The sequence below is a fragment of the Pyrgilauda ruficollis genome, unplaced genomic scaffold, assembly GCF_017590135.1.
Source record: "Pyrgilauda ruficollis isolate IOZ18807 unplaced genomic scaffold, ASM1759013v1 scaffold34, whole genome shotgun sequence".
Lineage (NCBI taxonomy): Eukaryota > Metazoa > Chordata > Aves > Passeriformes > Passeridae > Pyrgilauda > Pyrgilauda ruficollis.
In genome coordinates, this window is record NW_024524822.1 from 260,234 (window position 1) to 281,237 (window position 21,004).

General features: G+C 59.1%; 2 protein-coding genes across 5 annotated transcripts; one reads left to right on the plus strand and one right to left on the minus strand.

Annotated features, from left to right (window-relative positions):
- Positions 1 to 426: 426 nt before the first annotated feature.
- C8G (complement C8 gamma chain) lies at positions 427 to 4,265 on the minus strand. 3 transcript variants are annotated; one of them, XR_005955740.1, is made up of 8 exons: positions 3,897 to 4,185; positions 2,941 to 3,080; positions 2,181 to 2,251; positions 1,774 to 1,881; positions 1,391 to 1,492; positions 1,178 to 1,216; positions 730 to 803; positions 427 to 652 (listed from the first exon to the last, which is right to left on the minus strand). XR_005955740.1 is itself a non-coding variant. In XM_041474812.1 (7 exons), exons 1-7 carry the CDS (start codon positions 4,035 to 4,037, stop codon positions 639 to 641), a joined length of 615 nt encoding a protein of 204 aa, XP_041330746.1. In that variant the 5' UTR covers positions 4,038 to 4,185; the 3' UTR covers positions 427 to 638. The 3 variants fall into 3 exon arrangements, 1 of the variants encoding a protein (XP_041330746.1); XM_041474812.1 differs by lacking the exon at positions 730 to 803; XR_005955741.1 differs by having other exon boundaries at positions 634 to 652; positions 730 to 1,216; positions 3,897 to 4,265.
- A 176-nt stretch (positions 4,266 to 4,441) lies between these two features.
- Positions 4,442 to 17,603, plus strand: FBXW5 (F-box and WD repeat domain containing 5). 2 transcript variants are annotated; one of them, XM_041474811.1, is made up of 9 exons: positions 4,442 to 4,568; positions 4,764 to 4,974; positions 7,258 to 7,415; positions 8,018 to 8,192; positions 9,458 to 9,606; positions 10,933 to 11,413; positions 13,895 to 14,042; positions 15,095 to 15,307; positions 15,754 to 17,603. In XM_041474811.1, the coding sequence occupies exons 2-9, from the start codon at positions 4,785 to 4,787 to the stop codon at positions 15,998 to 16,000; spliced, it is 1,761 nt and encodes a 586-aa protein (XP_041330745.1). In that variant the 5' UTR covers positions 4,442 to 4,568; positions 4,764 to 4,784; the 3' UTR covers positions 16,001 to 17,603. The 2 variants fall into 2 exon arrangements, with proteins under 2 accessions (XP_041330745.1, XP_041330744.1); XM_041474810.1 differs by having other exon boundaries at positions 4,443 to 4,599.
- The last annotated feature ends 3,401 nt before the right edge of the window (positions 17,604 to 21,004 follow it).

The window sequence follows — 21,004 nt, forward strand, 5'->3', positions numbered from 1 at the left end:
GGGAATGAACTCTGCAGGGCTGGGGCAGGGGAACAGGGTGTTTCCCAGCCTTGGAGATGGGAAGCAGGATTGTGGGACTAAGATTTCCTCCCCGGGGTCCCTGAGTGATCTCCCAGCTTGTTGGGGGAAAAGGTAGATGCTGTGCTCTCTCTCGGAGCCCCATGCTCCCTGTGGCCCCAGCCACAGTGGTGTTCCCCTGTGCCCTCCCTTGCCCCTGCCAGCTGGACCAGGAACCACCACTGCTGTCCCATGGCTGAGGAAGGCTCACAGAGATGGCAGGGGTCTGCATGGAAGGGGGCTGCCCAGCCCCCCAACACCCCTGTGGCACCCCCCAGCCAGGAGCAAATGTCCAAGGCACTGGCAGCCCATGGAGGCAGTGCTGGCCTGTCTGGGGCTCACCAAGAGGTGACTGGACTGTACACAGGCTCTTCTCTGAGGCTTTTATTGGGGTGTTGCTCGCTCCTGCAGGAGAGTGGGGCACAGAGCAGAGGGGGGACACAAGCTGGGGGGCACAGGACAGCGACAGACACAGATGCCAGCACAGCTGGAGGGGCTGAGGCACTCAGGTCCGTGTGGCCATGGGCAGCTGGCTGAGGCGAGGGCTGAGCTCCGCGACCCCCTGGCAACTCCATCTGCACCTACAGCTTTGTTTCTGGAAGGAAGACAAGTGCTGAGGGGCTGGGGGTGGGGGGGGGGTGTCCAAGCCCAGCACCAGGGCTGGAGACCTACCTCTGCCTTCACAAGCACCAATAACAAGTGATGGAGCTGTCCCCAGGGACCTCAGCCTTCACCCCAGGATGTCCCTGTGCCAGGACATCTCATCCTAGATCAGCCCTCACCCCAGGAAACACCAATATAGATCCATCAAGCCCAGTCTGACCCATGTGGGGGGTGAGTGGGGTTTGCTTTGCCACAATGTACCTGATGCCCATCCTGAGTGATGGCTTGCCACACAAGGGCACAGGCTCTGTTCCGGGAATGGTCTGGCAAGGCCTTTCCCGTGCCAGCCCAGCCCTCCCACATCCCTGGGGCAGGACCACACAGCCACGGTGCAGCATGGATCTGGCCCAGTGTGCCCAGCCCAGTGCCAGGACAGGGACACCCAACTGGTGCCCAGTGTGGGACCAAGCCTGGCACATAGGGGCACCCAGCACATCACCCAGCATCCCCAACTCACCATCAAGGACGTGAAACTCATCTGCAGAGTCACAAAATCCTGCAAGAGACAGAGCCCAGGGGGATCACCTTGTCTGGGACCTGGCACCCTTCAGCCCCTGCACCCCCAGGACATTGCAGGGCACAGCCCCATCCTTGCATCTTTGTCCCTGGGGTGGCCAGAGCATTGGGACAGAACCCACATGGGTCTCCCTGAGGACCGTGTGCCACCCACCATAGGTGGGGAAGTAGTAGGTGACATCCTCACTCAGACCCACAGCCCTGACGCGCTGCTCGAACTTGTCCATGATGGCGTCACTGACCGGGCTGCTCCGTCCTGCATGTGGGGAGACACCATCAGTGACCTCAGGCCCTACCTGGCCCTGGCCCAAAGCCCCCCACGTCCCTACAAGAGGTCAGGGCCCAGGGGACTTTCAGCTCAGAGAAGTGGGCTCCCAGTTCCGCCCTCACCCGCTCCCCACAGCATCTGGGAACAGTTCTCCAGCTAGGAGTGACCCCCATTCCAATGTTGAGTCCTCCAAGGCTTCTCTCCAGAGTCCAGCACAGGTTTCCCACCCCTGTGCTTCACCTGCCATGAAATCCCGAGCCCCAGCCTACCATAGAGCTTAACAGAGATGCTGCGGCCCTTCTGGTAATAGAGGATGATGAAGCTGCTGGGATCAGCCTCACCCACCACCACATCCACTTTGCTGCTTTTCCTATGGCCTGGGAAGGACGAGAGGATAGCCCAGTTAGTTCCAGTTAATCCTGGTTAGCCCCAGCATCATCCAGGGGCTTCATTTCCCCACAAGTCGAGTGTACAGGGGGTGAAAATCAGAGCCAGAGTGGGACAACCCCACAGGCACCAGCCCATGGTGTCATCTGTGATGGCATCTGGCACTTAGGGACCCAAGACATAAAACACTGGAGTGCACTGGAAAGAGGGACATTGGTACCAAAACCCTGCTGAGAGCAGGGCTGGGGACTCCAGCAGCCTCCTGCCACCTCGGATCAGTCTCCCTCACCCTTCAGCAGGAAGTGTCCAGGGGCCTGGCCGGGAAGGTAGTGCTGCCTGATTTCCCAGCACATCCTGTCCCTGCATGGGAAGAGGAGGAGGAGGAGATGTCAGTACAGGCTGTGAAGGATCTTCCCAGATCCCTGGCCGCCCTGCCTGCCAAGGCACACATGCTGTTTGTTTCCCTGGGACTGTTTTCTCCCCAGGGAAAGACGTCCCAGAACATGAGGGAGACATTGTGAGAGATGCTGAGCCCAAAATCTGCTGAGCCCAAGGAATCCCTGCCACCTCCCTGCAATGCTGAGCCTGGTCAGGACCTGAAGGCCCATCGGGCTGGGGCAAATGCTCACAGATGTGCTGAAAGTCCCCATCTTCAGACATGCTGCCCCAAGGATAGCCCTAAGAGCCAGTCCTCGGCTGGGCAGCCTTGGAGCCACCATGTTTCAGTTTTGCCAGCCTGGCTGTCCTCACACTGACCAGCCTGGGCACCTCCAGCTCAGCCTGGGCACCCCCAGCTCAGCCTGGGCTAATGGACGTGCGGGTGGCAGGGTGTCCATCATGACCAGGGCGCCCATCGTGGCCAGGGCTTTGACTACAAAGGAGGGTATCCCACCCACACTTGGCTCTGGGGCAGCTCTGTTCTCTTTGGGGCCTGTGGTCAGAACACTGGCACTGCTTTCAGAGTCCCCATCCCAGAGCACTGGTCCTGTTCCAACCTGCCTGCAGCATCCCTGTCCCTGCCCGCAGTCCCTGTGCCCAGCATCACTCACAGCTTCCTGAAGGTGCTGATGGCCAGGCTCTGCCCATCCAGGATGGTCATTGTCACTGTCGTGGCCTCCAGCTGGTGGCTGTGCTCTGCCAGGTAGCTGCATTGGGAGGCCATGCCAACCAGGAACCACTTCCCTGAGAGCTGCATGGCACAGGGGTGGCACCATCTACAGGGCCACCAGCCTGGGCTGCCACCAGTCAACCACCCTGAGCACCCTCCCCCTCATCTGGCAGCTGTGCCCACAGGCTGTTCCTTAGGAACTGTTCCTGTTCCAGCCTTGCCCACAGGTGCCCTTCAGGTGCCGGGTGGTGGGATGGCAGGGCGGGATGAGCCTGACATGGGGACACGCTGGGGGTGTGTAGGGGATGTCCAAGGCACCTGCCCATGGCTCACACTGCCCCCAGCACTGCGGGCACCCCACAGTGGGTGTGTGCTGGGCATCACATTACGCTGCAGCCCCAGCCCACCCCGCCAGCAGAGCCCCGAGCTCAGCCCAAGCCCCAGAGTGAGGGCAGCCACCTCGGCCCTTCGGCAGCTCCAGATGGGTGAGGACGGGGATCCCTGTGAGGTCCGGCCCCAGCGCCTGCTCTGCGGGCAGCTCTGCAGGCAGTGCCGGGGCTGAGCTGGGCTCTGGCAGCCCCGGCTGTGCGTGGGGGGCACTGAGGGGCTCGGGCCTGGGGGATGGGCTCGGAGGCTGAGGAGGACAGTGGGGGTCACTCCTGGAGGGGGACGGGACGGGCTGCAAGGGTGGGCCTGGGGAGGAAGAGCACAGGGGATCAGCGCTGGACGGGGATGCCGGACGCGGATACAGGAGGATGGGCTGCAAAGCCGGGTCTGGGGGGACACCAGGGGTCAGCCCCGCAGGGGCACACGGAACAGGAGCCACCGCGGCTCTCTGCAGCCCACCCAAGTGCGGGGTCAGCGGATGCGCGCAGAGCCCTCAGCCCAGCCCCTCACCTGGTGAAGGCTGAGCCCCTCTTCAGCCTTCACTTTTTCGAGCGCAGTCTGGGGAGGAGGCGGCCGCCGTCTCTGCGCCGCCCTCTGCCCCCGCGCCGTAAGGAGCAGCCCGAGGAGCAGGAGGGTGCGCAGGGCCGCCATGTGCCCGTGTGCGAGGCCGGCGCTGCCGGGAAGCAGCGGGGCCAGGCGGGCACGGCAGGGAGCCAGGAGCCCTGGTGGCGGCTGGACGGGGTCATGGCCGGGGTCAGCGGGGCCGGGCTGGAGCCCAGAGAGCGGGGCTGGAGCCCAGAGAGCGGGGCCGGGCTGGAGCCCAGAGAGCGGGCCCGGACAGCGCCGGCGGCTGAGGAGGGGCCGGGCCGGGCCGGGGGACTCCCGGGGTGGGCGGGGCCTGTTTGGAACGGGGCGTGGTTTAACGGGGACAGGCGTGTCATATGGGGGCGTGGTCCGTGGGGGCGTGGTCTGACCGGGCTGGGCGGGGCAGCACCGCCCCTGCAGGGGCACTCGTGAGCGATCGCGCTGCGCTCGGCTCGCTGTGCCTGGCACGCTGCGGGGAGCTCTGTGCTCGAGCCGTCGGGGCTGCGGCTGGACGCGCTCCGTGATTGGCTGGCGGGGGAGCGCCGGGAGCGCCGGCCGGAAGTGGCGCGGCGGGGCGGGGGCAGCGGAGCCGCCGAGGTGCGGGGGGACAGCGGGGACACCGGGCACGGCACGTAACGGGGGGGGGACACCGGGGAAACCGGGCACAGCGAGGGGGGAACACCGGCCACGGGCGCCGCCAGGGCACCGGGCACGGCACGAAGGGAGCCGCGGGCCCGCGGCGGGTGCGGGTCCCCGTTCCGGGCCTGACAGCGGCACCCCGCTCGGTTGCAGGCGCGGCGGCAGAATGACACGATGGACGCGGGCTGCCCCCGGCTCCCAGACACCGTCCTGTTCGAGATCTTTCTGTACCTGGACCACGCCGACGTGCTCTCAGTGGGGCTGGTCTGCCAGCAGTGGCGCGCCGTGGCCCGCGACGAATTCCTGTGGAAGGAGCTTTTCTACCGCTACTACCGCGTGTCCCGGGATGTGCCGCGGCACCCAGGTGCGCTCCGGGGCGCGGGGCTCAGCCCGGGACCGAGAGTGCGCTCCCCCGCTCCGCCCTCTGCCCGCCGCTGTCGGGTGCCGGAACCCCTGAGCCGCGCTGCCTCGGCTGTGTCACGGTGCCGCGGGCTGAGATGTGCACGGGAACGGCTCTGGGTCTGACATGGCGGTCAGAGGGCTGAAAATGCTTTGCCTTTCCCTTCTTTCCGCAGAAAGAAAGTTTCCTGAGCTCTCTAGGCAGGTGCTCTCTGTAGCTGCGGTCCAAGGAGATCCCGGGAGTTGCACTGAGTCACCACATGCTGCTGCATCCCAGCCTTCATGGAAGGGATCTGTGGAATCGCTGCTGGCTTGGCCCCTCTGCTGCAGCTCTGTCCTTCCCCGGCTGGAGCAGAGCCACAAGCACTGTTGGCTGCTTCGAGGGTCCCAGGGCTGGGCTGTGCAGGGACACCGGCGTCTGTCTGAGGGATGTGTGGCCCTGTGACAGCGCTGGGGACAGTGCAGAGTCAGCAGCTGCCCCACAGCACCAGGGCAGGTTGGACTTGATCTGGGCTCACAGCAGGAGCTGACAGAGCCTGGCAGGGCTGTCCCTGGCCGAGCTGTGAGAAGGTTTGGGGGTGGCAGTCGTGTGATCACAGCTCTGCTCCCTGCTGAGCAGCCAGTGCTGGAAGCCGTTTGGTGCAGCCTGGGAGGATGGGCCAGCTCTGTCACACCAGCTGGGACCTGGCAGCAGGAGCCCTTGCTGCCTAGGGGGCTTTCTCTCCAAGCAGCTCATTCCCAGTGGGTGGTGGGGCATGGGAGGACTGTGCAGGGGGCCCCCAGCTGTGGCTGAGGAATTGGATCCTGGGTTGTGAGCAGCAGTGGCTACAGAAGGGCAGAAAGAAATGCCAAGGATCAGGCACTGGGAGCTGATCTCCTTGCAGCAGGAACACCACTGCAGAAGGGCTCTCGGGGGAGGTGGATGTCAATGGGACTCCTGCAGGCTGTGTGACTTTGCTCTTGCAGACCCTGGGAGCTCCATGGGGCTGAGGATGTTCTCTTTAGGGTTTTTCTGAAGCCTTTTGACCAAGCTTGTTCCCTCCCAGCCTCCTGGAGCAGCTTAGTCAGCTGCCAGCCCTGTTCTTGAGCACTAATTAGGATCAAGCAGTTGGTGTAGCTCAGCCTGGTGTATTCAGGCACCTCCCTGGCTGCTGGAGCTGTGGGCACCCTGCACATGGCAGCAGGACAGGGACAGCTGGCAGGCGTGGGCAGGGGCTGGAGCAGGAGTGTGGGGCAGCTCTGCCAGCCTGGCTGCCCTGGGCAGCCACTTGGTTACAGGAATGATGTCCAGTGGGTCTGTAAGGTGAAATGTTGGGTTTCCTTGGCCAAATGGGGCCTGCCCAGGCTTTTCCCAGCTGGATGGGCTACGACCAGGTGGTTTGGAGGGGGTTGAAGCCTTGAGCAGCAGTGGGATGTGCTGGCAGCAAGCTGGTCCCTGCCTGCAGGAGCAGATGCCTCCTGGGCTGCAGCGTATTCCAAAAAATCCTTCAGTCCTGTTCAGTGTCACTGGGAAAGTTGGCCCTTATCCATATACATGTCTAATCCTCTTTGCTTCTCTGGGATTTGCTGCTACAAGAAGTCTGTAGGCTGCCTGGCCAGGCCCTTCATTAAAAATTTTCTTTATTTGTTTTTTATTGTCCATCAGTAAGACTCCCCTCAGTGTGCCCCAGGCTGTGCTCAGCACACTATGCCCAGCCTCTCTTCTTCTCTTTCATTTTTTCAAGTCTCTTGTCTCATGGAGATGTTTTTTTTCCTGGTCCCAGACCCTTTCTAGAGCCATCTTAATTCTGTGTCAGACAAGACAGAGGTAATCAGTGCAGAGCTGGCTATGGTGAGGGGCAGCTTCCCAGCTTCCCTCTTGCCCCACCTGGTTGATTTGGTTGTGCTGGTGCACGTTTTCCTTCTCAGGACTGTTTTGTCCTGAGCAAGGTTTTGCTCTGACAGCCAGCACCTCTTCCCGGGCTGCTCCAGCAGGGGCTGTGCTGGTTTGGAAAGCAGAAGTGTGTGGAGCTGTCTGTGTACTGGAGAAAGGGGTTTTGTATGTGGGAGTAGGGGAGCTGCTGAGGGAAATGCTGAGGGCTGATAGCTGAGCTGCAGCCCTGGGCTGGTGCCCCAGCAGAGCTCCTAGCCGTGCTCAGGAGCCAGGATTGCTTTATTGGATTGGTTTATTGAAGCCTGGTGCCATGTTTAGCCCAGCTCTGCTTCCCTCCACTCACACTTGTGTCCCGTGCCCCGCTCTGTGCTGCAGGTGCTGTCTCGTGGTACGATGAGTTCCAGAGGCTCTACGACACCATCCCTTGTGTGGAGGTGCAGGCCCTGAAGGAGCATAATGACCAGGTTTTGCACCTGAGCTTCTCCCACTCTGGCTGCCTGTTTGCATCATGCTCCAAAGACTGCACGGTCAAGGTAAAGTGGTAGGTGCCCTGTCCAGCTCTTGCAGCCTCGGTCCAGTGGGGCTTAGCCCTGAGCAGCCTTTGGGAAGTCTGGAGGGGTTTGACCAGATGTCCCTGGATTTGGGCTGGTTCCTGTGGGTGCTGAGCTGTCTTCTAAGCCATAGAACTAATGACCCTTGCAAATGTAGCCTTGAGGCTGTGTGTTCTAGCTCCAGCCCGAGCGTGTGTGGAGGTGGCCGAGGTGCTTTGCTTTCTAGGTGCAGATCAGTGTCCTGTTGTGCCCTGGGTCTGATGGAGACTGGAGAGATAGTCATCCACTGCAGTGGATCATGTCTTCCCTGAGTGGTTGTCATGGGAGGAATCTGTCTGAACATGCTGGAAACCCAGCTGTGGTAGCACCATTCACTGCCTGAACACCTTCTCTGGCCAATGGAGCAGCAGTTCTCCATTGGCCCCTCTCCATTTTCTGTCAGGGGAATGGACAGGGGTGTGATGAGTGGGAGGCAGTTAAATGGGGTTTTTGTTTTTCATGTCCCGTTGAGTACTGGCAGAACAGATAAAGCAGAACCACTCTCAGCCTTCTCAGCAGCTTCCTGACTCTCCGTCTCTCTGTAGATCTGGAGCAATGAGCTGGACATCTCCCTGCAGCACAGCTCCAACATGAGGCCATACAACTGGAGCTACACCCAGTTCTCCCAGTTCAACTCTGATGACTCCCTCCTGCTGGTATCCGGTGTCTTTGTGGGGCCTCACAACTCCTCCTCCGGGGAGATTGCTGTGATCAGCATGGGTAAGTGGGGCTTCCCTGGGGCTCCCTGCGGCTGGGTCAGGGGGTTCCCTTCTTCTTTGGGTGTGCAGTAGCCTTGTCTCAGCTCATCCTGACTCCTGAGCTGAGGGGTTCCAATCACGGTTCTGGAGGGAAACCTCAAAGACAACCTTAACTCTGTTCAGGTTACTACAGCAGCACCTCAAGGCAGTGTTTCGTGTGTTTACCCTCACTTCTCTTCTAAGTGTCAGTCTGGGCAAGGGTTATCCACAGCACGTATCTTGAAGCCTCTGCCTCTGGCATATGTGGTGTTAGGCATAGAGCTACAAAAATCTGGAATGGTTTGGGTTGGGAGAGACCTTAAAGTTCAGCTTATTCCAACCCCCTGCCGTGGCAGGGACACCTTCCACTGTCCCAGGCTGCTCCAAGCCTCATCCAGCCTGGCCTTAGACACTTCCAGGGATCCAGGGGCAGCCACAGCTGCTCTGGGAACCCTGTGCCAGGGCCTGCCCACCCTCCCAGGGAACAATTCCTAATTCCCAATATCCCATCCATCCCTGCCCTCTGGCAGTGGGAGCCATTCCCTGTGTCCTGTCTCTCCATGCCTTGTCCCCAGTCCCACTCCAGCTCTCCTGGAGCCCCTTTAGGCACTGGAAGGGGCTCTAAGGTCTTTCCAGAGCCTTCTCTTCTTCAGGCTGGACACATCCAGCTCTCTCAGCCCATCTCCAGAGGAAAGTGGCTGCATCTAGCTCTCAGGTCACCTTTGTGGCCCTAGTCTCACCCTTAGGTCTCACAGGGCTTTCTTAGGTGTTGTCACCTAAGCTTCTTTCACTTCTGCTGCAGCTCTGTGTGTGAGGCTTATCCCTGCTGTTATCTCACCATCTTTGTGCAGAGTCCCACAGTACCAGCAATCAGGAGTGCAGCAGGAAGCAGGAGTGCACAGCTGTCTTGGCTGGAGAGGCCCCAAGCCGCAGGGGTGGGAGGGAAATTCTGTATGTGTTTAACTCGTTCTTGTCCCCAGGACCTGCTCTGGGCCCCGCTCAGGGAAAGGGTGGGAGGTTGAATTGCTTTGGCTCTGTGCACTGGCCTGTTATTTTGGTTTCCTTTGTGCAAGGTATCATCACACTTCTCTGGAGAAAAGAGAAATAATCTGTCTCTGTAGCAGTGGCTGGGAGCTGCATGGGGGTTGGCCTCTCCTACAGAGACCTTGATCCACTTCCTTTGTCCCACACGGTTTCTTCAGAGCTCTTGCTGGAAGTCACTGCCTCACACTCATGTTTCCCTTGCAGAGAACTTCACTCTGCTTTCCAGGGTGAGGAATAAGCCCTATGATGTGTTTGGCTGCTGGCTGAATGAAACCAACTTGATATCAGGCAATCTGCATCGGATTGGGCGCATAACCTCCTGCTCGGTGCTGTGGCTGAACAATGCTTTCCAGGTGAGCTGCTTTCCTTCCAGCTTCACAGGCAGTGCAGCTTTCTGCTGGCTCCTGGGGGAGGGAAAGCTGCAGGGAGGATGGCTCAATCCTCCTGTCCTCCCTGTTTGTCTCCTCTGACTTGCCCTCAGGATCCTGAGCTCAAGGCAACCCTTGCATGACGTTTCTCCATGCTCAGTGTTGTGGTACTCACTACAATATTCTAACTCTGCCCTCAGATCTCATTAACTTTTGCCACATTAATTAGGCTGAGGTGTTTGTTGGCTGCAGTGCTCCACAGCGTGCATTGCCCAGCAGGGGCTGCTGAGGTCCTCGATAGTCCGAAGCTGGTCCTGGGACTGCTGTAGCCTGGCGTGTGTCCCAGAAATGGCCCTTCTCCCACTTGGTAGCTCACTGTGTTTGTGTGAGCTGGAGGCTGAGCTCGGTCCTGCCTGGCCTTGCTGAGGTTTCTTGGGCCAGGTGCTGTCTCTGATTCTGTGGTGAGACTCAGAGTGCCGAGTGTGCTGGCCCCAAACTGCTCGTTCCCTCCCTGGCACTTGGGCTGCTGAGTCGTGTTCACCATGTTTTGCCTCTGTTTCAGTGCCACACCTGCACATCCCCATGTTTTGTGATTTTAACAAGATGCTAACCCCAGGTAAAATCCTGTGGTAGCAGAGACTCTTCCCACAGCCACATCTCAGCTACATTGAGGCATTACACCAGCATTACACCTTCCATCCCTGAGAGGCCAGGAAGGACCTTGCCCATAACAGGGGTGTGGGAGTACAGCTGCAGGCTGGGAACAGTGAGGCAGAGAGGGACCTGCTCTGTGTGTCTGGAGCAGATACCAAGCTGCCTCTGCTGAGGGGTACAAGCACACTCCAGGAGCACAAGGATTCTCTGCCACTGCTGTTGTGGGCCAGAGGGATCCTACTTCATGCTTATCACAGGGCCTGTTCCTGAAATCCTTGTCAGTCATAGAATGTAGAGCATCCTAAGGTGGAAGAGACCCACAAGGATCAAGTCCAGCTCCTGGCCCTGCACTGTAAAGCACCAGGTAGCACCAGCTGATTACCTCAGGGTATGGTGGCAGCAGGGCTGCCCAGCTGCTGTGCTTCCTCGCTCCACTGCTGCCTGCCTGCAGGAACGTTTTCCCTTGCTCTGTCTCCATCCAGGATAGGAAGGAGCTCGGTAGAGCTGGCAAGTCTGGGGCCCCTTGTTGTGTCAGTGCCCCACACACGGTGTGGAGGGATCCATGGGGGCTGGTGTCACTGCGCTAGCTCACGTCTTGGTTTGAGCTGTGGGAGTGACTTGGGGTGGTTCCTGCTCACTTCTCCCCTCTGCTTGCAGGGCATTGAGTCTGAGAATGTGAATGTAGTGAAGAGACTGTTCAAAATCCAGAACCTGAATGCCAGCACCATCCGGACTGTGATGGTGGCTGACTGCAGCCGGTACGATTCCCCGGATCTGCTCCTGGACTACGAGGAGCAGCTGGCTGCTTCCTCCACCTGCCCCGTCTTTGATCTCGGCAGTGACAGTGAGGAAGAAGGGGCCAAGCCCAAGCCGCCTCCGGAGCCAGCCGTACAGGAATTGCCGGATGCTGGGGGTGTGCCAGCAGAGCATGGGCTGCAGCAGCTCTTTGATGGTATCATGGAGGGCCACATGAGGCCTGCCATGACCGAGACAGAGCTGGAGACAAAGGTGGCCGAGCTGTTTGTGCGAAACAGAACTAAACCGCCCGAGCCAAACCTGCTCCCCACAGACAGCAACAGTAAGACAAAGTACTTGATCTTCACCACAGGATGCCTCACCTACTCCCCGCACCAGATAGGTAAGGCTGGGTCTGAGCCTGGGACAGCCGGGCTCCCTGGGCTGCAGCTGCACTTGGGATTTGGGTCTTTCTGCACAAAGGCTTGGTCTTTCTGCCATCTGATCGCGAGGTGTGAGCTGGGGTTTGCTCTGGGTTCTGAGAGACCCCATCACTGTGGGGAGTTTCACCTCCACCACTTGCCTGAGGGTTGTTTTGTTGCTGCCAGTATGACACGTGGCTGAAGTCATGGCAAGGGCTGAGCAGAAAAGCAAGAAGGAGCTTCTGGTTAAGGACACCAGCCATGAGCAGCAGTGCGTGTAGGGGCAGAACAGCAGTTGCCCTGGAGGAGTGTGTGGAGGGACCTCAGTCCTGTTCTCTTGTGGGGGTAGACAGGGCTGGTCTGAGCAGCATGGGGTTGATGTGTGAGTCACTTGTGCAGTGCCCCTGCCCCTTGCCTGCCTCCCCTCTGCCATGGGCGGGATCACCCTTTTGTGGGCATCCAGCCTCAGTGAGACACTTGGGACTGGGGAGGTTTCCAAGGGGATTATTCACTGCCCCAGCCTGTGTTTGTGTGGTGAGCAAGGCAGGTTGCAGCCTCCTCCACTGTACTAGTGGGGTGCAATGTGCTGTGGGTGCAGCATGCACCAGGCCATGGCATTGCAGGTGACCTTGTCCTGTGTTAGGATGTCACTTGCTCTCATCTGGAGTACCCCTGTTAAGACAACAGGTCTAGCAAAGTCTGAATTTACAGGAAACCCTGCAGGGAGCTCCTCAGTGGGGGGCAGGAGCAGGGAGACTGGCTGTTTCCCCAAGAGACCCTAAAGGTGACAGAGGTGGAAAGGACCAGGAGTGTGGGGAAGGAGGGAGCTGCTCTCAGACAAGACTGCTATGAAGCCAGACAGTTTCAGTTCTTTTCACTGCTCACACAGTTACAGCCTTGCTTTCTTGCTCTCCTGACTTTCCCATTACATGGTCCCACACCAGTACAGCCCAGTAAGGCGGGGGAAGGCAGTTTCCAGAGCTGTAAGCAACTTAGTCTTTGCCCACCTCAGTTAGGAATATGACCTGGACTGAATGAGCTCTGCTTCGTGCTCCTGCCTGTGGGCTGGGTTTGCAGACAGCCGTGGTGACTCAGCCCTGGGCTGAGCCAAGGCCACCTCACGGACTGCAGCCTGCCACACACCGAGGCAGGGCCTCTGGGCTCCCGAATTCCTCCGCAGCGTCCCAGGGCTGAGGGATTTGTGCGACGCCTTTGAGCTCTGTGACTCTGGCTGGCAGCCAGCACTTGCAGTACAGGCTGCTGCTTGCAGGCTGGATACTGGCTCAGATCCTGTCCCACCGTGAGTCACTGCAGTGTCGTTTGTCCTTTGGTTTGTGTGCAGAACTGGCCCTGTGCACCTGCTCTGTGCCCACAGGACCTGAAGGAGCTCACTCTGTGCTCACCTCTCACTCTATGCAGTGCTGCTCCAGCGTGGAATCAAGTTCCTGTTTCTCATGATGATTCCAGGTTGAGCAGCCTGGCCTGCTGACTCATGTGTGTTTGAGTTTGGAACAGGGAGCATGGTGCTGTGGAAGTGAGGATGAAGATGCTGGTGAGCAGCACCAGTGGGGTGGAAGAACACTAGTCCTGTCTCAAAGGTCCCAGGCTCAGGGGCAGAAATATTAGGAATGGCCTTGGACATGAGCTGTAGTGGGGTGTCACTGTGTCTTGTTGGGCTGCAGGAGACAGCTAAAATCAAAGGTGTTGTTAGCAATTCCCGCAGAGGGGTGATGGGATGGGATGGTCGGGCTGGGCCACCTTCCAGCTCCCCCTGGACCTGCTGAGGATGAAGCCTGTGTGTGCCCAGAAGCTACTGAGGCTCACAGGGGTCCTCCAGGAAGCCGTTGGGGATGGACCATTTATGGATCAGTTTGTGTTTTGGACCTCTTCAGAGCTGGAAGGGACAGGGCTTGACCCATCACTTGTCTCATTTAGTCAGGAGGTTCAGAAGCTGAACTTGAGCACAGTTTGGGTTTAAATGTCTGTACTTTGAACTTTCTGGGACAGATCCCCTCCTGCACTTGACAGTGTCAGGGGAAAGCCCTGCCACAGCCAGTGCATCTGCTGGGCTGCTTCAGGCTGGCTACTGCAGAGAATGGGCTCAGCCCAGGGAATCATTTGGAGAAAAACCCTTCTACAACTAGCGTGTCTCCTGCACCAACGCAGCTTCTATGTGCTCCAGAGATGGGCTGAGGCAAGGTTTGGCTGTACCCACAGGCACTGGGATCTCCCTGTCTGGGGTTGGATGTGTCAGGAGCTTGCTCATGGGCAGGGTCCTGGTCCAAACCCAGTGAGCTGAAGGAGCCTGGCCAGGACAGCAGCCCTGTCCCAGACCTTGCACAGCAAGCTGGATCTCCTTTCTTAGCTGTACCAAGGCAAGCCCCTCCCCGAAGCCTGGGACCTCCCCCAGCCCTGCTGGCAGCAGCCTGTGGAACTGCCTCCGTCTGCTTTCTGTCCCACAGGGATTAAAAGGATCCTGCCCCATCAGATGACGACTGCAGGGCCAGTGCTGGGGGAGGAACGGCGCTCGGATGAGTTCTTTGACTCCCTGGATCACGTCATCGACATCCATGGGCACATCATTGGCATGGGCCTCTCCCCTGACCACCGGTGAGCACAGAGGGCTTCAGCAACTGCCAGGGTGGGCAAGAGCTGCTCACAGGCTCTGTGGGGTGATCAGGACATGAAGTATGGTGCCTGATGAATTGGGTGCCTGCTGATACAGGCGATGATGGTGTGTTACTGCTGAGCTTCCCCCCCAGCCATGGCAGGAGTGTGTTCCTGAGCCAGCTCAGGACAGGGTGGTTCCTTCTAAGAGTGGAGGAGCTGCCCACACCAATGTGTCTTGTTTCTGAGGTAGATCTCCTAAGATAGAATCTTAGGGTGGTTTGTGTTGGAAGGTAGCTTAAAAAACATCTAATCCCCACGCCCTGCCATGGGACACCTTCCACTGTCCCAGGCTGCTCCAAGCTCTGTCCACTTGGCCTTGAACACTTCCAGGGATCCAGGGGCAGCCACAGCTGCTCTAGGTATCCTGTGCCAGAGCCTTCCGACCCTCACAGGGAACAGTTTATTCCCAGTATCCCATCCATCCCTGCCCTCTGGCAGTGGGAAGCCATTCCCTGTGTCCTGTCTCTCCATCCCTTGTCCAAAGTCCCTCTCCAGCTCTCCTGGAGCCCCTTTAGGCACTGGAAAGGACTCTGAGGTGTCTCTGGAGCCTTCTCTTCTCCAAGCTGAACACCCCCAGCTCTCCCAGCCTGGCTTCAGAGCAGAGAGGCTCCAGCCCTTGGAGCATCTCTGTGGCCTTCTCTGGAGTCGAGCATCTCCACATCCTTCTTTGTTGGGTTCCCAGAGCTGGAGGCAGCTCTGCAGGTGGGGTCTCACCTGAACGGAGCAGGGGGGCAGAGCCCCACTTCATGTGCTGCCCAGAAGACAGCCCCATCCTTAAAGATAGTTTCAGTGAGATTAGAGAGGTGTCACCTGACCCCTAGCGTCACCTTTCAGGTGCAGTGGTCCTTTCCATGGCCAGGAGCGTTCCAGCAGCCTGTTCCCTGTTTCAGCCTGGATTTCAGTGAGCTGGGCTGCAAGCTTCATCCTTGCTGTGCCAGCGGGCTCTGTGAGCTCTGGTGCAGTGCAGGTAACCCCTCCCTGCCCTCCCCAAGGTACCTGTATGTGAACAGCCGGGCCTGGCCACGGGACTGCGTCATCTCGGATCCGATGCAGCCGCCTCCCATCGCGGAGGAGATCGACCTGCACGTGTTTGACCTGAAGACCATGAAGGAGGTGAAGCGAGCGCTGCGCGCACACCGGGCCTACACACCCAATGAGGAGTGCTTCTTCATCTTCCTGGACGTCAGCAGGGACTTTGTAGCGAGGTGAGGGGGTGGGCAGGATCCTGATCCTGCATCTGGGAAGGCCTGGGCCTGTTGCTATGTGATGGTCAGGTGAGCAGAACACTCCTGCGTGTTGGAAGGGAGTGGGACTGGCAAGAACAGAGGGACTGACTTGCAAAGTGCTAATAAAGGGGGCTGCCCTGGTCCTGCTGTAAATCCCGGAGGAAAGGGTAAATCTGGGGCTGTGGTGTGTTTGGTGGCAGGTGGCAAATGCCCTTCTTGGGGCTGTAGGTGCTGCGGGGTGAGCTGAGGGGCCCTGGATCCCAGAGGGAGCTGCCTGTGAAGTATGAAGCTCATGGAGACAGGGCCTTGGGTACCCTCTGCCCCCCTCCCTGTGGAAGGACAGGAGAGGGAAGGGCAGGGTGTTGGGGCTGCTGGGCTGACACTGGGACCTGTGGGACACCCTGACCACTGTCTCTTCACCCCAGCGGGGCAGAGGATCGACACGGCTACATCTGGGACCGGCACTACAACATCTGCCTGGCCAAGCTGCAGCATGACAACGTGGTGAACTCAGTGGCATTCAGCCCGGTGGAGCAGGAGCTGCTGCTGACAGCCAGTGATGACACCACCATCAAGGTGTGGCGGTCCCCACGGGCCGTGCGCATCCGGCAGGCCAGGAGGCCTCGGCCCAGGAAACTGCTCTTCTCCTGGCTCTTGAACCAGAAAAGCTGAACCCAGGTACATCTGCTCCTGCAGCTTCCTCACTGCAGCACCTCCTTCTGATCTCACAGAGCCCTGAGCCCTGCACAGAGATGAGCTCTAGGCACACAGATCCTATGGCTGAGCCAGGAGGGGCCCTGGCAGCAGGAATCGCCTCCTCCTTGAAGCATCGGCTTCAGACAGGACATAAGAGCTGGGGCCCTGTTGTGGTTCTGTTGGGCAGCAGCTGAGCTGGTCACTGCAGGGTGGGCTCCCACAGCTTCTCACCAGCATCGCTACTTGGGCATAGCTCTCTGGGTGAGCTCTGGCACAGGGGACACTGAGGCACGTCCAGTGTGGGCCTGTGTGAGCTGGGTACGTGGCCAGCCACACTGGGAGCCACCAGCTGCAAAGTGGCAGGAGCCACGGTGCAGCTGTGCTGCCTGACTGCAGGACTCTCCTAATATTGGCGTTTTATTAATGTGTGTTTGTCCCAAAGCTCCATGGGCAACTCGTCTGGCTGCTGCGGAATGTCAAGTGCCTCTTCCCCATGGCACCTCTGCCCAGGAGGGCAGCAGGGACTGGGGGCAGTGAGGGGGCAGCAGGGCCAGGGCTGGGAGCCTGACTGGCCCCAGGGTCTGTGTATTGGTATTGCCAGTTTCCAAACTTGGGAGGGGGGAGGGCTGGTGGTCACATGGTGCTGGCTTTGCCTCTGTCTTCCTCTGAGTAGCACTTCAATAAGCTATGGATCGGGAACGTATTTATTGTGGGGGATCTGCTGTCCCTTTCTGGGGTACCCATGAGGACAGCTTACCTCCTGCCCATGCTACCCATGGCACTTTAGGTTCTTTTGGTATGTTCTCTGTGAATAGGTGTAGGCACCCACAAGTGCTGCAGGTATTCATTCTCCTGCAGGTGATGGGGATGGAGCCCTCCTGCCTGCAGCTGCTGCCCTCCTGACAGCTGAATAAGCTCCCTGTCCCTGGGGCTGACCCACCATGGAGGGGGTCAGCTCCTCCAGGACCCCACAGGCAGTGGGGATGGTCACTTGGAGTTATTATGGACTCAGTGGTGTTCACTGTCTGTCCCTTGAGCTTCTGTCCCTGTAGCAAGTACCCAAATGTCAGAGCCTAAAATGAAGCTCCTGATCTTGACCTGGCCTAGACGGGGTCCTGAGGAGCTGCTGTCACTCCTGGAAGCAGGGCTGGGAAGGAACCACAGGGGGAGGCATTTTGGGGCCCCCCTGGAAGCTCCAGTGCAGGTGCCTGTGCCATTCCCAATCTGGGGTTGCTGATAAACCTGACAGAGGTGGCATCTTCTGTCACAATGGCACTGATGGCTTTAACAGCCTCTGCAGCAGGAGGGTCAGCACCTGTGTCCTGCTGTGCCCCACCTTCATCCAAAACCCCCGTACTCAGGTTTTCTGTCATGAAATTAGGGGTTCCTTCCTGTGTGTGCACACAGGCTCCACATCCTACTCTGTCCAGTCACACAGTGAAGGAACGGCCTCCCCTTCCTCCCCCAACTGTGAACTCTCCACCCATGGCTCGGTGCAGCAGCAAGCAAGGCACTGAGGTGTTGTTTGTACTGAGTTTTGCTCTTCACTCTGGCATCGAATAAATACTCTGCTAAAGCATCTCTGCAATGTGAGCTTGTTTTTCTAAGCACTGCGCTGTTGAAGCAGAGCTGAGGCCAGGACTGTCACAGGGCTGGGCTGGAGCACTGCAGGAGCTGCTGCCCAGCCTGTGGTTACCTGCCCTGGCGGGGGGCGTGTGGGTAGAGCTGTGAGCAACAGGAGAGAGGCAGGGGATGGCCTGAGGGCAGCAAGCACCCATGGCAGCCAGGGCTGAACACTGCAGGCTCCAGGACAGGCCAGCAGCTAGATCCCTCCTGGATTTATGTTTTTCCAAGCACTAACAGGCACGGAATAGGGGTAAGCAGAGAGCCCTCCAATGCTGTTTGGCATTCCTGTGCCACAGCAGCCTCCTGAGCTGCAATGCCACTGTCCCCTCATTGCCCTTTGCGTCTCCCTGGTGCAGCAGCTGCTGTGGTATGAAGGGGATCTGGGGGCTTCCCAGAGGGGACAGGTGCCCATGGTCATTCCTTGCCCATGGTCATTTCTCTCTTCCATACACAGTGAGTAAAGGCCACCAGGCTGCTGCCCTCAGGTTTATTCCCTGGGCTGGTGCTGCAGCTTGGGAGGGGCAGGAACAGGCATCCTGCAGGCACTGGGCTCCCAACAGCAGTGAGGGATAAAGCAGCCTGTTCTGGAGGAGCTCAGAGCTGTTACAACCCAGGAACAGGAGTGTTGGATTTGCCTTAGCAGCAGTAGAACCACTGGAACCACTGGCCCAGCACTGCTGCACTGGCTCCCACTGGCCTTTTGCCCAGTGGAGCTCCAGCAGCCAGACCCCAGCTCCTTCCCTTCCCATTACAGACCCCCCCCCCCCCCCGCCGTTCCCTCCTTGTCTGAGAATCTCCTGCAGGGACACAGGAGCTGGGGAGAGTTCCCAGCACAGAATGAATCCCCCAGCACAGAAACCCCTTACCCTGACGCAATCCTCCCCCATGCTGTGCCCAGGACCCCCTGGCTCATACACAGCGATGCTGTTCAAACAGCTTTTATTAGTGGTTCTGACCATACTACACCCTCAAGGAAAACAAAACCCAGTTCACAGTGCCAGGCTGACAGTGTAGTCAAAAGGGAAAAAAAACCCCTACAAAAATCCAGGGGTGGCTTGTGTCCAGCGTTTGTCCATGTGGCTGCCAGGCTGGCAGAGCTGTGCCCAGGACAGGGCCCCTGCCTGCAGCACATAAGCACAATTCCTGCTGCCAGCTCCAGAGCTGCTAAGAGCCAAAAAAGGCCCGGACAGCATCAGCACTACCAGAAGGGTGGGGAAGAAAAAGCTCCCAGTGGGAGGGATTGACAGGCCACGTTTCCCCTCCTGCAGTAAGCCCATGGCCTGAAGAGCTCAGCCTGAGCTTTGCTGCAGCATCGACTCTCCCACAGTCCTTCCAAACATGTGCTGGGGCAGGAGGACCAGCTCCCACCCTGAAAGCAGCCCAGATCTCCCCAGCTGAGCCAGTGTCTCCACAGTCCCTCCTGGCACTACCTGGCCAGAGCCCCCAGCCCCGCTGCAGGCAGCACCCCATGAGCAGACATTCTGATCAACACAGAACAAGCTCCCCCCCACATGACACTTAACTCCCAGAAATTCTATGAGCAGAGCTCACCTTCCTCTCCCTTCCCAGGCTTCTCCAAGCATCCCTGGGGAGCTGCTGTAGATGAGAGCAGGGCTCTGCTAGCCTGGATTTTCCTCATAAGGCACAGGGTGAGAGCAGCAACACAGGGCTTGATCTGTCCCTTGGGACAGGCTGGAGGGGGCTTTGCACAAAAGGAAGGGTCCTGTGACCCCTCTCCCACCTCAGGCTGTGCTGTCACCAGCTTCTGTCCCACTCCCCCAACAGAAGGGGCTGGGTCTGTCCCCAGACCCTGCACACACATGTGAGAAGTTCCATGCAGCAATTCCAAAGGGGGCTCACAGGTCACCCCAGCACCTGTCTGGAGAGCACCTGGCCAGCACAGCAGCCGTGGGTGCAAGAAGTTCAGCTTGGGCCAGGGTCCAGCTCAGCCTGCAGGGCATTGGGCACCCCCGAGTTCCTGGGCATGCTCACTGCTCCAAGTTCCTGGTTCCTTGCTCACTGCTCCAAGGTCAGGAGGGTTAGAGGCCCCTGAGTTCCTGGGCAGCAGCAGGGAAATTCCAAACAGCCCCAGGGGCAGGTCAGGGCTGTGCCAGCACATGGGGGGACAGCCAGACCCTGCAGGGCTCCCTGCCAGGGCAGAGCCTGATGGTGTTCTGGACCCCTCAGAGTGGCTGTGCCAGAGCCAAGGTGTGAGCAGATCACAAGCCTGGCAGGCTCTGCAGCCATCAGACCCGGGCTGGGCACCTGGCAGGAGCTGCTGGCAGTGGAGGGCCAATCCCTGGCAGCCACTGAGGGTGATCGTGCTCCAGCCCCACTGCCCGAGGAGCAGCACAAGAGCCAGCCAGGGCCCCTGATCACTGCAGGGTGTTCACAGCTCGTTCCTGTCATCAACAAAACATCTCCTGTGGCACGTTCAGCCACTGACAGGGGTGTGGGAAGCCCAGGCAAAGGAGGCAACACCCTGGATCAGGGCCAATCCAGAGCTACCCATGGCCACAATAAAGCTGCAGAGGGCACTATGCAGGGATGTGGCAGCCTGTTCTTCCCCACTAACACCGAGACACCTTCTCATGGCTGCTGAACATGTGCTGCCCAGAGGGAAGGAATCCAGGGACAGAAAAGGGACAGCACACTTCACTTCTCCAGCCCCCAGATCCTACCCAGCTGGCTGCAGATTCAACAATGGGGGGCCAAGTGGAGGAACAGCTCAGGGATGGGGAGGAACAGTGAGGGAGACCTGCTGCTGATGACTGCAGGTGCTGAGAGTGCAGGGGCTGGCCAGCAGTGCCCACTGCATGGGCAGACAGTACACATCCCACAGCCCAAGGTTGCAGTGCCCAGACAGACAGGACAGTGCAGCCACAGATGGATGTGGAGCTCAGCAGCTGAAGGCTGCTGGAGCTGTCCCACCGTGGGAACAAAGCCAGTTCTCTTTGCCTATGAGCAAAGACAGCTCCCAGCACAGCACCCATCCCACCCAGTGCTGCTCGGCACACAGGGCAGAGAGGGGCAGGGCGTGGAACTCTCAGGGTGCCCACCGAGCTCTGTGTCACCCTCCTCTCCTGGCACAGGAGGGACAATCTCTACAACAGATTCACTTCTTCCCCAAGGCCTCCCTGGTGCTGCCCCAAGGTCCCTCCTGGGCAGCAGCACCTCCTGCCCCATTCCACACTCCAGGACACACCACCCATCACACACCCAGCAAGGCTGGACTCAGGGCTCCCCTGCCCTGCAGCTGGGCTCAGCACCCTCCTAACACAGCAACGGCATCAAACCAGTCTGTGTCTCTCTTGCCCAGCTGGCACTGCAGCTGTCACACACCCTCCTTGTCTC

Coding starts and splice junctions, on each gene's coding strand:
- FBXW5 (XM_041474811.1), top strand. CDS start 4,785: ATGGACGCGGGCTGCCCCCGGCTCCCAGACACCGTCCTGTTCGAGATC. Junction 8,193..9,457: donor GATTGCTGTGATCAGCATGG/GTAAGTGGGGCT, acceptor TTTCCCTTGCAG/AGAACTTCACTCTGCTTTCC. Junction 9,607..10,932: donor GGCTGAACAATGCTTTCCAG/GTGAGCTGCTTT, acceptor CTCTGCTTGCAG/GGCATTGAGTCTGAGAATGT.
- C8G (XM_041474812.1), bottom strand. CDS start 4,037: ATGGCGGCCCTGCGCACCCTCCTGCTCCTCGGGCTGCTCCTTACGGCG. Junction 2,252..2,940: donor ATCAGCACCTTCAGGAAGCT/GTGAGTGATGCT, acceptor CTTCCCATGCAG/GGACAGGATGTGCTGGGAAA. Junction 1,217..1,390: donor CTACTACTTCCCCACCTATG/GTGGGTGGCACA, acceptor TGTCTCTTGCAG/GATTTTGTGACTCTGCAGAT.